We start from the raw sequence: 18,235 nt of genomic DNA, 5'->3' as shown, positions 1-18,235 counted from the left end.
AATGAAGGGACGGTAAGGTGTCAGGAGGAAAAAATGGGAAGAAACATAAAAAATGGGTGATGTGACATAAAGCAAGAAAAGACGAGATAAAAGGGAAGAGACTTACAACTTCGGGGGGGACTTTTTGGCCAAGCTTCTCCAGGGAGGCTTCTCATGAAAGGCTTCTTCAACCTTCAGACAAGGGTTCCTAAAGTCTGGACATGAAAGCGAAACCTACGAGCTCTAATGTACAGTGAGAATAAGAGACCATGAGAGACTATAAAACAAACTTATTATAGTGGATTCCCCTTCCCAATCCCCCATGGACATAGGCCCAGTGCCTAACCACGTAAATCTGCATGTTTATCTCTCTTTAATTTTCCTACATTTATCTACCATTCATCGCCATAGATATACGCACTGACACCGTACAGCTGCACCAAATCAGCCGGGGGCCCACACATCACTGATCCAGGCCTAGCACAACCTTAGCGGGGCTAAGAATGGATCATTCTCCTATTCCGGTCTGTTGCGCCATTTTTTAGCGTTAACAGTGGCACCGTCTATGGGATTCGAGTTACTTTTTACGCCGGAAGCAGAAGAATGACGATTTCTTGGCACTCTCAATAATCTCTGAAAGAACAGATGAAGCTCTCCAGATAAGTATTCTCAACCTTCTCACTTTTATTTCTATGAAAAGCTCTACTGCTGGAAAAGGATCGCTTGAGCCTTTCCTCGCCCAATCAGCTAAGCATATTCACTCTGTATGCACAATGTGTAACCCAAACTCCTCGGCCACTTGAGCTTAAAAATAGCACCCACTATTCTAGGTGCTTTTAAGTATGTAGAAATACTGTTCACAAATATGCAGTGGGCGCATGCACATGCATAGCAAGCAAACACTGTGCACTTAAGTGCACATTGCCTGCATGGGCATTACATCTCGACTGTGCATGGCATGCACATTGTGGGCACGTCCCCACACCATGACGAGAGCTCGAGGTAGCCAAGTAAACCTGTCGGCAGCCACCTCATGGGTCGTAGGAGATTTCTGTCTGGCATGCAGTGGCCCCTGCTCATAGGGCCGCACCCAGGGCCGTGTACCACGTTGCATGGCAACATGCACCCAACGACAATCGCCCAATGGGCATGACTCCCAGCGAGGACGCCGACAGCCACACCTTGGTCCGCCCGCGTGTTTTGTCTATGCAAAAGTGCTCTGTGGGCTGAGGGTGGCCCACGACAAAGAATAGCACACGCGGCATGCATGCAAGAGCATGCCGCGAGTGACGTGGACTCACTGGATGCAACCATGCTAACCGCTGGCATCGTCTGATGTTGCAAGAGTGGTCCCCAACCACCTACCTCCAACAAAGATTCTCCCAACACCAACCATGCACATGGCGTAAGCACCCCTCAGCTCGGTCCCATCGTGGTATGGCAGCCGGCGTTGTCTGTCTTTGCTTGTGAGGTCTCCAACCACCACGGCAGGAGCAAGCTATCCCACGGCCACGCTTGAAGGTACAGCTTGCGCATGTTATGCAGGAAAAGCTCGTGGACAACACAAGCCTAACCACCGTGAAGAGCTCGCGAGCAGCACAAGCTTGACCATCCTTAAGAGCTCACGGGCAGCATAAATAGGGCCACCATAGGCTCGTGGGCAGCGCAACCACTACCACCATGACCCCCGACAATCTTTGTCGTCGATGGGTACTCCTCGCCCATGGAGAGGCCCCTCAGTCACAGACTTCTCGCCATGGCTCTCTTAAACGTTGGCCTCTCAAATTGATTGGTTGGACGAACCCCCCGCTCGCAGAATCTCCTCCTCATCCAAGCCATCCTTCCCATCGGCCATGCTCTTGGCCAACTCCTTCACGGCCATTTGAAAGCTAGGCTGCCTAGCCGCCAAGTGGCAGGAGCCTCTCCCTCAGCCAATTGCCTAACCTCGAGTGAGACACCTATAAGCCACAGCTCATGGCCAAGTTCCCCACTTGCTTGCCTACCACATGCACGTACCCCGACCATCATGTGACATCAGATAGGCTCATTCTCGACTAGGTGCTAGCAAGCAACCGATACGAAATACCAGCCGCAATACTCAAACCATGGGCAGGAGCGCATCTCAAAGGACACTAAAATAAAAAATTTTAAAAATAGAAGGAAAAACAAGGAGATAAAAGAAAAGCAATGAAGGATAAGGAAGTGAAGAAATGACAATTAGTAACGAGCAATATTCGGTTAAGCAAAAAGAGAAGTCTGGGCTAAAGCCGGTCCTTCCGCATGCACCACACACCGTGACATGTCGAACCCGGTCTGACCACCATTTCACGGTTTCTCACTTACACGGCTCAATACCCATCCCCCTCCTCCCAACACGATTTCAATTCCTTCCTGAGAGAAATGAAAACTCATTCTGCTCCTCTACTGCCCCCAAACACGATTCGAGTTCCTGAGAAAACCCATAGAGGGCTCCTCTCACTTCCGAATCGATGAAAACCCCTTCGTCTCCAAATCATTGTCACAAGTGCCTTCATCTTTCTCTGGATCTCAGAAAACCCCCCACTCAAAATGGAGTTGGTCTTTCTCAACCTATTTCTCTGAACCACAGAAAACCCAAAAACCCCCGACTCCATTTCGAGCCTGACCTTCGTCTTTGTTCCCGTTGGTATGCATCTTCCACTCCACGACGGTAAGGTAATCCCTTTCTCACTCTGGATTTTGTTTGATTTGTTCATACTTTCTTGATGACTATGCATTCATTTTCTTGCTTCTACTTTCTCACTATGGGTTTGTTACGTATTTTCATTCTCGTCGGACTAGGGACATCTTGAATTTGAAATAAGAAATGGTTTTTTTTTTTTTTCGATTATTGATGCTCGGAGATAGATATGGTTTCTGAGGTTGTGGTTTTACTCTTGAAAGTTGGATTTTACCCCTGATTTTGGTGTTGAAAGTTGTGGTTTTGCTCGGAGATATGGAGTTTTGATATTAAATAAAACGTATTTTTTTCACTTTGATTAGTAATGTTGTGGTTTCTGAGGTTCTGGTTTTGCTCTTGAAAATCTCCTTCGTTTTTCTCCTTTGATTGTTGCTACACTTGCTTGTAGTAGAGATGAAATCCGGCTTAATAAGAGTAGTAACTGAGTTTAAACAGTAATGAAAAAACAAAGAGACACTATGGAGAGTGTGTGGTGACCGTAATGTATTTGTATATTTATACTTGGTTTCGGTTGTGTTATGAAATGGAATGTGAGAAGTTAAGGAAAGTTTGAATTCAATGAATTATGTGGTAATGTTGGATTGAATTGTACATGTATGGACGAAGGGGATGATGGAGTTGATAGGATTGGTGCCATTACCTAATGATCATAATTAAGGTAAAAGAAAAGAGGGAACAACTAATGGTAAGATGGAAGTTTTGGGGTTGAAAACTTTGAAATCAATGCGATCTGAATTAAGTGACTTGTAGGGCTTAAATATTCCTTATAATTTGTTGAAGCTTTTTTCCACAAAGTGGCTTCGAGCTAATTCCCCAACTTTTGGATTAGGTTTAGGATCGGTCACACTCCACTACTCCTCCATATATATATGACTATGCTAATCAAAATATGATTGCTGTTTTGATTTTTTTTTTTTTTTTAAGTTAGATTGGGTCTCACTATAAGTTGTGATCAAGTATTTAGTTATAAATACGTCAGCTTATGAATAGCAAAACTCGATGTTAAATATATATATATATATATATATATACATTAAAGTTTGATCATTTTCTTCGTTTCGATCGTGTATATATATAATTTTGACCAATATCATTATTAACATGAATGAAATGAATTAAAAGCTAATTTCCCTGATGATCAGTACCTTAATTCACTAAATCAAAATAGGGTGTTTAAAAAGTAGTACCGTCTATTGATTTGTCTCGAAGAAGATAGAAACATTTGATCATCTAGTACTATTTGATCACTATATATTATGCTTGATTAAAAATAGTATTAACAACAAGAGCTAGCTAACTAGGGGACCCTGAGACTGAATTACCATTTGTCTACTTTTAGGAAGGGAGAGAGTGGTTGCCAAGAAAATGAAAGAATCACCCACCAAATAATTCCACAAATTCATCTAGCCCCATATATGATTAAATATAATCTCATGCCCACAACCCCGAGACTGAAGCTTATAAATGTGCATGTTGTGTTGGTAGTAAACACAATACGACAATATACTTTTGGTAGTTATTAATATGTTTGGTCGGAGTTTCATTTAACATCACATTTAAACAACTTGTTGAACATCACATTATGGTCATTCTACTTACTTTCATGAACTGGTTTAACATTTTTCTGCACTGTTTGAGATAGATAACCTATGGCATCGAGCTCATCATCATGTGTAGTTGATGATTTTTTAGAATCACCAACCTATTAGTGTGGCTTGAAAGCCCCATTAAAGACCTCCCGAACTAACAAAAATCCTAGAAGAAAATTTTACTCATGTCAGAAGTACAACACAGTAAGACATCGAATATTTTGTCATATTTTTTTATTGCTTTTTAACGTGTCATATTTTACATTTGTCAAATATACCTTTTGTACTGTAGGGAGAAGCAAAGTGCCAATTCTTTATATGGGCAGATATACTTCAACTGGTAGAGGAGAAAATTCACTCAAGAGAGAATGCAGTTCAAAAAAGGGAGGATGATGTATTGTTGCGCGAGTATGAAGTTCAGAAAAATGAAGATAAACTAGGTGAGAGAGAGAATGTTCTTTACAAGCAAGAGGAGAAAATTGGGAAGCAGGTCGTAGAGAATAGATGTGCATGCATATTTTTGTGTATGTATTGGGTGTTACCGATTGTAATAATCTTTGATTGGCTTGGACCATAAATTTATTTTGGTCGAAGTTAGTAGTAAATAGATAGTTGGGATTTAACATGACCCAATGTATTTTGAACATGACCCAATGTATTTTGAAGAAGTTAGTTGTAAACTTTTGGTATGTAAAATGGATGGTTCCTAAATGTTGAACATGGCTCGATATTCACTTGATTTAGAACCTTACTACAATTCACCTAAATTGAACCAAATAACCAAATAAATTACAACCTGATATGACAAGTGAGAAAATCATATATGAGTAGCTACACCCATAAATATAAACACATTTTCAATTCAAACAAATACCACTAGTATCAATACAGAAATTTCTCCCTCATCTTAGAAAGCATAAATATCCAAAATAAAAGGCGACGTATATCAACGTCGTACAAAATTCATTCAAGAACATCAATACCCCCAAAATACATCAAATACTTCACAACTTCCAAAATATGTCAAAATACATCAATATCTCCAAAATACATCAAATACATCACAACTCCCAAAATATGTCAAAATACACCACAACCATCAAAATACATCAATTACATCACAACGACCCTGATACATCAAAATACATCACTATAATCAAAATTCATCAAATACTTGCTAGTAGCTACAACCTCACTTCTCCTCATTTTCCGATGGCGTTGGGTTTGTGAAAGTACTACATTGTGTTAGAACAACAAAATCATCATTGATTGCACTAAGTACCTAAAAAAAATTGGAAATGAAGAAATACAAACCCATTAGAAAAAAAATTCTAAATCAGTGAGAACCTAAAAAATTCTAAATCAATTTTGTGAAAATGTATTACCTGATCAGTTTCTGGAGCTTCCGATACCTCACCATCATGTGATGCTTCATCAAATATTTTCCTACAAGTCTAAATAAATTTCAAATAAAAAAATACACATCCGTTAGAAACAAATATGCATGTAGTCAAAAGCAATATATAATTAACATTATATAAAATTTGTTACCGGTTTCTTCTTTCGCTTTGTTGTAGCCTTCTCCAAAGGTGGAACCTTCCTTTTCGTTGGTCCACTTTCTGCCGCAAGTCGTCATAGCTACTTTTTACCACCATATATCTCCTCTTTAAGTCCTTCCTCCATCGATCCAAGATGTACTTATTCAACAATGCATGAATCTTATTCATCTAGCAAACGTTCAATGCATGCATACAGAGAATCCCCCTTATCTCAAATAATGCACATGTGCATTTAACATCAACTTCCTCCTCGTTAAAGTAAATTGTGTACTTCACGCTCTTGACATGGTCATCATCAGTGGTAATTTCATCCAAAACATCATAGGTAGAAATGTAACCCTCCTTGCTTATAAGTATGTAGTTACATAAAATCATTCCCCACACCTCTAGTTGGACCTCCTTAAATTTCGCGTTCGTATACACAGCTTGAAATTGCTTCTCAATGCAGAATGCGGATGAACATGGGATGGTTTGGTTTGTGGAATTGAAATCAGTTGTCGTCTCGACCTCCACCTTCTTCCTGAGCGCATTGCAGAATTTATATTACCTCCAAAAATATGGGATTTCTATGAAAATACAAAAATACATCAAAAAGTAATGTACCTCCAACATTACTTGTAGTCTCCGCATTACTTGCTGTCTTTCCAGTGCTTCTCAATTCCTCTTCGGTACTCGATGGAGGGCATGACATTGATGGGGGCTTTAATAGAGTATGATGTTAGAACGGGTAACAATGCACGTAAGTGAAAAGAAAAAATGTTAGAACGGAATCTACCTCGCTCATTTGTTGGAGATGACCCGACTCTTCCATATTAGTCGACAGAGGGTAAAACATTGTTGGGATAGGTGGCATTGGTGGAGGCTGTAATCAGGCATGATTTAGAATGGGTAAAAATGTATATAAAAAAATAAAAGGTTAGAAAAATTTGCACCTGGCTCATTTGTTGAACATGCCCTGACTCATCTGCATTACTCGACGGAGGGCAGATGAACGTTGTTGGAACAAGTGGCATTGGTGGGGGCTGTAATCACAAACTCATATTAGAACGGGTAACAACATTTGAAAAAAAATAAAAGGTTCGAAAATTTTGTACCTGGCTCGTTCGTTGAACATGTCCTAACTCCTCCGCTGCATTACTCGATGGCGGAGAGATGAACGTTGTTAGAATATGTGGCATTGGTGGGGGCTACAATCAGGCACAATGTTAGAATATGTAACAATGCACGTACGGGAAAAAAATATATAAGTTTGGGAAAATGGAATACTTGGATCTCTTGTTGAAGACGGCCTGACTCCTCCGCATTAGTTGACGGAGGATAGATGAACGCTGTTGGAAAATGTGGCATTGGTGGGGGCTGCAACTAGGAACAATGTTAGAGTATGTAACAATGCACGTAAGGAAGAAAAATACAAGGTTAGAAAAATTCCTACTTGGATCGCTTGTTGAAGACGGCCCTCCACATTAGTCGACGGAGGATAGATGAACGATGTTGGAAAAGGTGGCATTGGTGGGGGCTACAATCAGGAACAATGTTAGAATATGTAACAATGCACTTAAGGAAGAAAAATAGAAGGTTAGAAAAATTCTTACTTGGCTCGCTTGTTGAAGATGACCCAACTCTTCCGCATTACTCGACGAAGGATAGATGAACGTTGTTGGAAGTGATGGCATTGGTGGCGGCTGTAATCAAACACAATGTTAAAATGGGTAATAAACAACTTAAGGAAAAATTATTTGAAAGTTTAGAAAGATATGTACCTGGATCGTTTGTTCAACAGGGCCCGACTCCTCCGCATTACTTTACGAATGGTAGATGAACGTTGTTGGAAAATGTGGCATTGGTGGGGGGCTGCAATCAAGCACAATGTTAGAATACGTAACAATTCACTTAAGGGAAAAAATTGAAAGTTTAGAAACCAACGTACTTGGCTACCCCATGTGTATGTATATGAATTCATATATGTATTTGGATGCATCATAAATGGCAGGCAGTAGGCATTTCTTGGACCATAATATCCCTACAATATACAAAAAAATAAATAAATAAAAAATACAGTAACTAGTTGGAATCAAGACACCTTCCTTTGTTGAATGACCAATGTATCATACCTGAGTTGGTGGAATTGGTGTAGAAGGCCTAGCTGGCCTTTATCTTCTTCTTTGTCCATCATGCTATTGAAAATGAGACATACAATCCCTTGGGGAAATTAATTAGGAAACGATCATCTCTTGTCTCTCAAGTTTTAAACATCAAATTCTGCAAATATTTTACCAACAATGATCTAGCCATCACCTTTTGAAGAAAAATATTCATTTCTATATTTGAAGTCTAGCTTTAACTATAAAAATTTCAAAATTCTTCTTCATAAGGATCCATAATGAAAAGGACATGCAGGTTTTAGGGATTTAATGTATGGCTTCTTGTGTGTTGTCGGGGAAAATGATGTAATATCATCCATCATCAAAGAAAATAAGAAAGAAACAGTCATGGTGGGGCACATGGAGAACCCCCTATGCATAAAAAAAACTCTCTCCCAAATAATACTATCATATCACTTTCAAAAAATATACCATAAAAATTATCAGCAAGAGCTCCCCTATCAAGTGATCCAACAAATCATATCATAAACTCTCTCCCCTAAAAACTCTCTCTCTCACCTTCTGCTATCATATCATAAAAATTAATATTTACTAGTAAGAGAAAAATGCTATACAAGTGATCCAACAAATCATCAGCATGTGATCCCCTTTTAATACAATTAAATCTTTGGGATAAAGTGAACAAGAAAAAAAATGACTAATAGATCTAAAAAGGAGAGCAAAGTCTCATCTGTTGAAGCATTAAATTACATTAACTTCCAAATACACAATTCAAAATGTTCTCCATGCGAGGACACACTAAGAAAATGATATTTACATAAACACATGCTAATTTTAACAGATTAAACCAAAAACATCTTGTGACAGCCAAGGCAGTAGCTGAGGGTGCTGGTTTTTCCTATGCTACCAACAAAACCATCAACAAACAATTGGCATCCGTTCAAACCTCCTTCCTACAATGCACAATCTTCCTTTTTTATTAGTGAACCACATATATTTACATTTAACTGACCATACCATATAATGTTAATTCAGAGTTCCTTGAGATTGCAAGATTCTCAACTTAGAACCAGTTCTCGGCTCAACCCAGAGCTCTTCTCAAGTCAGATTTCTATTCTATTGTAAGCCTCTTCTGCATTTCTTGCTAGGATCCTTTGCAATGAACATGCCCAATAAATTTATTTACAAAATATGACAATAACTTGAAAAAGAAAATATTTTCCATGGAAGAAGCTGTAAGCCTCTTCCTCATTTCTTGCTGGGATCCTTTGCGATGGGCATGCCCAATAAATTAGAAGCCACACTATCAACTACCAGCATATTGAGAAATCCATACCATAAATCCCCATTCTAAACCCCAACCTAGATCAAATACCCAACTCCCAAAATGGGTTACCTTGCAGATTCTGTAAAATAGTGGGCAGACGGTAGAAGACGGCAACCCTTCACAAGACAGCGGGTACACGACGGGAGTTGAGCGAGGGAACCAGGCTGTGGGGGTGAAGTTGGAGGGAGGGAGAAATTTGAATGAAAATGGGATTTTGTTCGTAGACAGGATAGGGACACGGGAAAGGGAAATAAAATTACTGTAGAAAAAAAAAATTAAAAGCCACATGGGCTGTCTGTGGTGTCGGTGAAGTAGAGCGCTTAAGTGTAGAATAACTCAAGCAAAAATTGGCTACAACAACTAAAATACTTCAGTTTGTTTCCCTCAAAACTTGTGTGAATTCTATTTTGGCTAACATAATTGCTTCTTGTGGCACGGAACACCAACTATACAACCCCACTTGGGCATCATTCGATCGTCTCCATCGACAAAATCTCCACCAACTGCTTATCTCCCCGCGAGGTACCAAAGGGATGGGTGTAATGCCTAAGGCTATTTTATCCCTCCTGTGGTGGAGTGCAGGCAAGCTCTCGACTGCCTAACATTTACCTTCCTCATGGGCGTCGACAGGCGGGAGCGGGTCCAGGAAAGGATTACTCAAACAGACTACCTCCTCGCAAGGGTCAACAGGCAAGACTGGCCTCCACACCAACCCAACCTCCTCCACAGAGGAGAGCAGGTCCAGCCCTTCAGCCCCCCGAACATTACCCTGTCCCGCCACGACGAAGAGTGAGTACAATGCCAGCCTGACCCTCACTTGCCTTCTATGTGATGTCAACGAATGGGAGCAGGTACAGTCACAAACTGCCAGAACAGACTACCTCCCTGCAAGGGTTAACAGGCAGGTCCACCCCACCCCACCCCCCCCCCAAGAGGACTCAATCTCCCCCACGGAAGAGAGTAGGTACAGCCCCTCAAACATTGCCCCATCCCTATCACGGCCAAAGTGCAAACCAACTACTCAGCTGTCCGACATTACCTTTCCCATAGGGTACCAAAGGGATGGGTGTAATGCCTAGGACTACTTGATCCCTCCCACGGCCAAGTACAGGTCTAGTCCTCAGATGCCCGACATTTACCTTCCTCATGGGCGTTGACAAGCGGGAGTGAGTCCAGTTAAAGATTACCCGAACAGACTACTTTCCCGTGAAGGTCAACAGACGGGACTAGCCTCTGTGCCAACCCTATCTCCCCCACAAAAGAGAGGAGCTCTGGACCTTCGACTCCCCAAACATTACCCAGTCCCCGCCATGACAAAGAGTGGGCATAGCACTAACATGGCCCTCACTCACCTTCCATGTGACGATAACCGACGGAAGTGAGTCCAGTCACAAACTGCAGGAACAGGCTACCTCCCCACAAGGGTCAACAGGCGGGATCAACCCCATACTGTCTAGCCTCCCCCAAGGAGGGGAGCGGGTCCAACCCCAAGGCTACCAGAACGTTACCCCATCCCATCATGGCAAAGTGCTGATTACTCCCCTGGGGGGCCCAAAGGGGAAAGTGTGGTTTGAGGCACCCATACACCTATCCTAACAAAGTGTGGGTCAATCCCAAGACTACCCAACGAAACTCTAGAAATATTGTCTCCTCTAGTGGATAACGTCTCAAAGCTTCACCACACATCAGCCAAACAGCTCAGGTTAGCAAATGTCAATGATTATCTATAATGTTGTTTGACTTATGTAGCGTACTCAACCTCCATCAGAGTATTTGGGCGATCCCGGCCGTACATGCTGCTTAGGCCCCTCTCACCAAGCGCGAGGGTCAATGAGGTGAGCTTGGTCTTACATGTCGCTCGGCCCCCCTCGCCAAGCATAAGGGTCAACAAGGCGAGCTCGGCTTTTCATGCCGCTTAACCTCTGCCAAAGTATTAGAATCAGCCCGACCTTAACATGTTGCCTCCTCTGAAGACTCAGGGCGAGATCAGCCCTAACATGCTGCTCAACTTTCTCTAAAGAAGTCAACAGGCCAAAAAGGTCAAGGACTGCCCGACCTTCCAAAGGCCCAAATAGGCGGTCAAGTCGATTGACTACCCGACTACCTGCATGCACACTTTACGCGGTTGAGCCTACCTCTCGCTTATCTCGACAAGACAAGCTATGCCCTCACACTTTATGCGGTCAAGCCTACCTCTCTCTTATCTCGTTAAGTCAAGCCCCGCACTCGCACTCTGCTGGGGAAAGGTCAAGGACCACCCGACCTCCTAGATGTCTGAATAGGCGAGCAAGTCTTTTGACTGGCCAACCACCTTCGTGCGCACTTTACGTGGTCAAGCATACCTCTCGCTTATCTTGCGAAGATGAGCTACAGCTCGCACTTTACGCGGTTGAGCCTACCTCCCACTTATCTCAAGTCGAGCCCCACACTCGCACCCTGCTTGAGAAAGGTCAAGGACCACTTGACCTTCCCGATGCCCGAATAGGCGGGCAAGTCACTTGACTGTCCAACCACCTTCGTGCACACTTTACATAGTCGACCATATCTACTGCTTACCTTGCCAAGATGAGCTATGCGCTCACACTTTATGCGGTTGAGCCCATCTCCTGCTTAACCCGCCATAGTCGAGCTTCACACTTGCACATTATGCAGTTGAGTCTGTCTCCCGCCATAGCCGAGCTTTGCACTCGCATGTTACGTAGTCAAGTCCGTCTCTTGCCATAGTCAAACTTCGCACTTGCACATTATGCAATCGAGTCCATCTCCCACGTAATCTTAAGCTCGAAAATCTATATTGCTTAGCATGCCAGGAACGAATGAATATGGGCCAGCTCCCAAAATTTATTGCTCTACGGACTGGGACAGATCAGTAGTACTGCATATTTTACTTTTGAAATTTCTCAAGGCCTTCTTTTTGAGAAAAATTTCCCTTAAGAATCGCGGACAATTGTTAGGGGCAAAATATCACAGGGCTCAAAATGGTATCAAAGGGTCATCACTAGATGACAAACAAAGGGAAGAGGAAAGGGGACGGAAAAGGAAGGGAAGGTAAAGTGGTGTTAGGATGTCAAGAGGAAAAGAGGGAGTGGACATAAAGAATGGGTGATGTGACATAAAGCAATAAAAGATAGGAGATAAAAGAAAAGGGACTTACGACTTCAAGGAGACTTTTGGCCAAGCTTCTCAGGAAAGGTTACTTCAACCTTCAAACATGGGTTCCAACGATAAGAGTCCGAACATGGAAGAGAGACCTATGAGTTTTATTGTAAAGTGAGGATGAGAGACCATGAAAGACTGTAAAACAATCTTATTATAGTAGATTCTCCCATTCTCAAGCCCTCGTGGACGTAGGTCCAATGCCGAGCCACGTAAATCTTCGTGTCTATCTCTCTTTACATTTCCTACATTTATCTAATGTTCATCACTATGGATATATACACTAACACCGTATAGCTACACCAGTCAGCCAAGGGCTCACACGGCACTGATCCAAGCTCAGCACAACCTCAGCAGGGCTGGGAATTGATCATTCTCCTTTTCCAGTCTATTAAGTCATTTTTGGGCGTTAACACTAATCATTACAGTTTTTTCAAACTAATCATTACAATTTTCTCAAACTTTCAAACAAAAAATTATTCAACTTTTTCAAATTCTACAACAAAAATAATATTAAAAAAATATATTCTAACAATATTTTAATTTTATTATATTTTTTATTCAAGTTTTTCTCGCCTTTCCCAAAATTCAAAAAATAGTTAACTTAAATTATCTTATTACTATTCACAAACCATCTTAATGCTATTTACAAAATTTTTATCTAATCTCATTCCCCAAGCATCTCCTTAAACAAGATAGAAGGCTTAATCTCTACTGAATACTTTTCCAAACAATCTTAACTAGAATCTAGTAAGATTTCAATTTATGTTTTTTTGAAAGAAAACCTCTATATTTCATTATCAGACTTCAACAAATACACTAATTATCTTTGCCTAGACAAGATGCGATACAGACTGGGACTTCCTCAATCCAAACCTTTTCCTCTTCTAGTCTTAAAAGCTTCCTTTGCTAAAGTATGAGCCACATTATTCTTTTCCTTTTATGCAAATTGTATAGACCAATCTGGTCTGTCTGCTAGAACAGACCGTATATCTTTAACTATAGAACCACCATAGGACAAATCTTCCTTATTACTTAAAACTGCCAATACAACAGCCTTAGAATCCCCTTTGAAAATGACCTTCTGAATATTAAGGTCATTACACAGCTCCAAAGCCTTCCAAAGTGCGTATCCTTCTGCTACTGATGAGTTCTGCACATATTGCCTTTGATCACATAAAGCCACTAGAGCCTCACCCTCCTCATTTCTGATCATAATTCCCACTCCCATTCTTTTCCTCCTGAGATCAAGTGAAGCATCCCAATTCACCTTTACAAAACCATTTGCTGGTTTTTCCCGTGTCTTCTTATTAATGCTAGTAGTTGGTGTCTGGTCTTCCTTTTCTGAGTTCTTTGAAAATGCTGAAACTCCTCAAGACCTTCTTTTGCTATTTTAAGTAATCTTTTTAGAGATGAAAATCTTTTTTCGAACACAAATTCATTCCTTCTGAATCATAATTTTCGAAATAAAACTGTCATCTCCTCAAGCTGGTTCTTATTCAATCTTCCCATAAGTTTTTCCCACAAGTGTAGGAAATCAGATTCTGTGCTACTCCATTTCTGAACCAAACTTTGAGAATCAGACCAAACATCATTTGCCTCCCAAAGAGCATGCATGACTGTCTCAATTTCTGCACCACAGAGAAGACATTTTTGGTCAGCAACTATTTTTCTCCTGAAAAGGTTCTTTTTAGTGGGTAGCAAATCATTTCCAGCCCTCCATATGAAAAACTTGACCACCCCTGGCACTTCAAGCTCCCATATACTCCTCCACCTCTTATCTTCTTTCTCTTCCTCTGAGCAACCACCTCTGCTATTCTTTAGTCTTTCTAATTGCAAATGATAAGCATTGTTGACCGTAAAAACACACTTCTTCGATGGCCTCCATATAATCTTGTCTTGTGCATTACCTTTGCTCAAAGGTATACTTAAGATTTGCTCAGCCTCATCACCTGAAAAAATAGACCGAATCTTTCCCTCATCTCATTCCCCTTTATGTTTAACAATCAACTCCTCCACCATTGAACCACCCTGCAGAATTGATACTGGTGACTGAACAGCAAAGGATGTAGGGGTAGGTAGCCACTTGTCACCCCAAATTTTTATCTTGCTTCCATCCCCCACTTTCCATCTTAAGCCTTCTTACAACAAGTGTCTAGCCAACCAAACACTTCTCCATATAAAGGAAGGTCATGAGCCAAGCTTAGCTTCCATTAGACTTGAATGCCTAAAATATTTTTCTTTGAAGACCACTGCTGCTAGTGAATCAAGATTCCTAATAAACCTCCACCCTTGCTTAGCTAAAAGAGCTAAATTAAAGCTCTCCAAGTCCCTGAAACCCAATCCACATTTCACTTTGTGCAGTCCCATCTTATCCCACTTCCTCCATTGTATTCCCTCTTCTGATTGGTGCTTACCCCACCAGAATTTCGAAAACATGCCATTGATTTCATTGCACAGTCTTTTGGGTAGCTTAAACACACTCATGGTATATGTAGGAATAGACTGTAGCACTGCCTTGATCAAAACTTCTTTGCCAGCTTGTGACAAAAAATTGTTCTTCCAACTAGTGATCTTCTGCCACACTCTTTCTTTTAGAACTCTGAAAGTCTGGTACTTAGACCTTCCTACAATAGTAGGAAGGCCTAAATATTTCTCATAGCTTCTACATACAACCAAATCTCCAGCTTCTAATATCCTTCTCTTGTCTTCTACCTTGGTATTACTGTTGAAAAAACAGATGTCTTCTCCTTGTTAAGGAATTGGCCAGAGGCTCTTTCATACTTTTTCAACAGCTTTTGGATTCTAACCCACTCTTCCAGCTTGGCTCTACCAAACAATATGTAGTCATCTGCAAAAAGGAGGTGATTGATGCTTGTTCCTGATTGAGCTGAAATATTGCATATTTTAGCTATTTAAAACTAATGTATTTTAAATTCATCATGACATTATTATTGGTTTTAAATGGAAAAATGGTTAAAGTGAATAAATTAAAGTTGTGATTTTAATTGATTAAAAGCATGAATTTCTGCTTGAATTCTACCAACTATTGATTACTGTGCATTCTAGTCCATAATTTTTCTTGCTTTCTATTATCATTTGTGTTTGTACAATTGTTCTCCTTGTTCTTCATGTTCATAAGGTTTCTTGAGCTATCTTTCCATCTTCAAAAGATAGAAGCACCTCTTGCCAACCCATTTTCCAATAAATATATCACATTCCTTGTGAAATCCTATGCTTCTCAAACCTTGGAAATTTAACTTAGGAAAGGAAAATGATGAGTGCGTGTTTCTGTTCAAGCAAAGAGAGATTATGCTGAGGAAAATCAAGGTAAGGGCTAGTTGGAAAACCTGTTTGGGGACGTTGGGTGATGAGGTTTTTCCATTGAAAAGCTCGATGGCATGAAACTTCATGATGGAAGAGTGTTGAGAAAGATACTCCGCATTCGAGCTAATATACATAGGCTGAATAATGATGTGGGGCGATGCAACCATGCAGCAGAACAAACACAGCAGCAAAGCACTCACTCAGAACTGCACTCACACTAGCTTACACATGCAGAAAAGTGACTCACACAATGCACATGCAGACCAACACAGCACACATGCAGAAAATGCAACCATGCAGTGGACTCACACATGCACACATGCAGAAAAGTGCAAGCACCATTCGGATCACACCAAGCAGCAGAAAGCATTCGGACACATGCAGGAACACATGCACACATGCAACGCACACATGCAGACCAACATGCACACATGCACACATGCAGACGCAGAGCAGCAGGAGAAGAAATGGACCAGTTCACACATGTAGTAAACGTGCAGCAGCTGCTATAGCAGGAGAAGACCAGTTCACACATGCAGTAGACTCACACACGCAGCACGTTACAGCAGATAGCAGCTTTCGGACAGCACACAGCAACCAACTCACACCAGCTCACACAAGCAGAACACTCATTCGGGCAACACACATGCAAAAAGAAATTCACACGAACATGCAGCAGATCGGCAGAAGAATAAAGCAGCTGGCCTTCAACTTTGACAGAACAGAACCATGCACATGCAGCAGCAGATTTGTTCTCTCTTTTCCGAGTAGCTGGACGTGCAGCAGGAGATCAATAGCATCTGGGGCAGCAGGAGAACACATGGGATCATGGAAGACAGCTGGACGGAAAGCAGCAGCAGCAGATTTTATTTCTTTCTTTCTTTCGTTTAAGCTGGACAGAGTATTTAATTAGCTAGAGGCAGCAACACATGTGGGGGCAGTTTTTACTTACTTCTTTCCGTTTAGAAGCTAGAGAGAGTTATTGTTTTTTTTGGTTTTTTCATTCGGCTACAGTTGAGCAACTGAGTTCTTGAGTTGCACTTGTTTTCCCGTTTGTGTTTTTCTTTCCGTATATAGCAGTAGGGCAACCTTGAGTTTATTTTCTTTCTCTTCCGTTTAAGTAGCAGAATTTTCATTTCATTTTCTTTGACTTTTCTTTCCTAATATAGATTGGTATTCGGCAGTTTTTGTTTTTGCCTACAATGCTTTGTTGTTTTAAGAATTTTTATTAATTAAGTATTAAGAATTGTTTTAGAATTTTATCTCATTAATTGTAATACCTTAATTTCTTTCAAGTGTGCTAGTTGGTTTCATGCAACAAGAGAATTGTTTTAGAAGTTTTTAATCAAGTATGCTAGTTTGTTTCATGAAATAAAGGAATTGTTTTAGAAGTTTTTAATTAAGTGTACTAGTTTAATTTATTGCAAGAAGGGTTTGGTAGAGAGCTTTTGTTTTTGTTTTAGTTGGGTAATTTACTTGTTGTTTACTTATTTCATGTTATTTATTTTTATTGTTTCATTAAGCTTTCATTTTAATAGTGATTACAATTGCTATGGTTTAATTTGAGAATTTGTGATTTAGATACAATGATAAACCCTAGAATATTGATTTTGAGGCTTTTCAATTTTCAATGCATGTTTTGTCAATTACTTTCTAATCTAGTTTAATTCTTAATTTAGTTTATTAATCTCTGAATTTAATCTATTAGTCATTTACATTCCAATCCGACAATCAAAAATCTAAAAATATGAATCTAGTCCATGACTAGTAACCTCTTCCATCCATTGCACATATCATCCTCTTGTTTTCTCTTTGTGAAGTTTTTCACATTTTTCAACGAGTTTAATTTTAAGTAACTTTCCCTGAGGAGACGATCTAGGAATTTATTCCTAATTATTACACGACATCGTCCTGCACTTGGGATAGCATTAGTGCTACTCATTTTTGAGTGAGTCAGTTCCCCCTCTAATCAATTGCACACCTCTTGTTAATTTCTACTTCTCATAAGTATTTAAAAGGGAACTAAGCCCTTTAGCACAAATGAGAAAAAAATAGGGTGATAAAGGGTCACCCTGTCTTAATCCCCTTGTAGGTTTAATTTTGTATCCTGCCTTCCCATTTATCAATACAGAATAAGACACTAACCTGACACACTTCATAATGAGTTTTACCCACTTTTCACAAAATTCCATCCTTTGCATCACTGTCTCTAAAAACTCCCACTCCACACGATCATAGGCCTTTGACATATCAAGCTTAATGGCCATGCTCCCTACCTTCCCCCTCTTTCTTGTCTTCATTGAATGTAACATTTCATATGCTACCATTATGTTGTCATTGATCATTCTCCCATGTAGGAAAGCACTTTCGGTAGGGGATATAATGGCACCAAGCACTTTTTTAAATCTGTTTGTAATGGTTTTTGACACAATTTTATAAATTACATTACAAAGGCTTATGAGTCTGTAATCACTAAC

General features: G+C 40.5%; 2 protein-coding genes across 2 annotated transcripts; both read right to left on the bottom strand.

Annotated features, from left to right (window-relative positions):
• Window positions 1-5,190: 5,190 nt before the first annotated feature.
• LOC122301990 (formin-like protein 14) lies at window positions 5,191-8,299 on the bottom strand. Its single transcript, XM_043113326.1, has 13 exons — window positions 7,958-8,299; window positions 7,774-7,866; window positions 7,607-7,697; window positions 7,439-7,528; window positions 7,279-7,362; window positions 7,113-7,202; window positions 6,941-7,033; window positions 6,779-6,868; window positions 6,622-6,708; window positions 6,450-6,546; window positions 5,839-6,366; window positions 5,673-5,741; window positions 5,191-5,569 (listed from the first exon to the last, which is right to left on the bottom strand). Exons 4-11 carry the CDS (start codon window positions 7,517-7,519, stop codon window positions 6,233-6,235), a joined length of 756 nt encoding a protein of 251 aa, XP_042969260.1. The 5' UTR covers window positions 7,520-7,528; window positions 7,607-7,697; window positions 7,774-7,866; window positions 7,958-8,299; the 3' UTR covers window positions 5,191-5,569; window positions 5,673-5,741; window positions 5,839-6,232.
• Window positions 8,300-13,371: 5,072 nt separating this feature from the next.
• Window positions 13,372-18,025, bottom strand: LOC122301672. The gene is made up of 3 exons (XM_043113067.1): window positions 17,830-18,025; window positions 13,905-14,383; window positions 13,372-13,782 (listed from the first exon to the last, which is right to left on the bottom strand). The coding sequence occupies exons 1-3, from the start codon at window positions 18,023-18,025 to the stop codon at window positions 13,372-13,374; spliced, it is 1,086 nt and encodes a 361-aa protein (XP_042969001.1).
• Window positions 18,026-18,235: the final 210 nt, after the last annotated feature.

This window comes from Carya illinoinensis, chromosome 2, assembly GCF_018687715.1.
Source record: "Carya illinoinensis cultivar Pawnee chromosome 2, C.illinoinensisPawnee_v1, whole genome shotgun sequence".
In the NCBI taxonomy this organism is placed as follows: Eukaryota; Viridiplantae; Streptophyta; class Magnoliopsida; order Fagales; family Juglandaceae; genus Carya; species Carya illinoinensis.
The sequence above is the reverse complement of the archived record's forward strand: the minus strand, read 5'-3'. Positions and strand labels throughout refer to the sequence as shown.

Coding starts and splice junctions, on each gene's coding strand:
- LOC122301990 (XM_043113326.1), bottom strand. CDS start 7,519: ATGCCATCACTTCCAACAACGTTCATCTATCCTTCGTCGAGTAATGCG. Junction 7,363..7,438: donor ATCTTCAACAAGCGAGCCAA/GTAAGAATTTTT, acceptor TCCTGATTGTAG/CCCCCACCAATGCCACCTTT. Junction 6,367..6,449: donor GACTACAAGTAATGTTGGAG/GTACATTACTTT, acceptor CAATGCGCTCAG/GAAGAAGGTGGAGGTCGAGA.
- LOC122301672 (XM_043113067.1), bottom strand. CDS start 18,025: ATGGCCATTAAGCTTGATATGTCAAAGGCCTATGATCGTGTGGAGTGG. Junction 14,384..17,829: donor TACAAGGGGATTAAGACAGG/GTGACCCTTTAT, acceptor CTATTTTTTCAG/GTGATGAGGCTGAGCAAATC. Junction 13,783..13,904: donor ACCAGCTTGAGGAGATGACA/GTTTTATTTCGA, acceptor GCATTTTCAAAG/AACTCAGAAAAGGAAGACCA.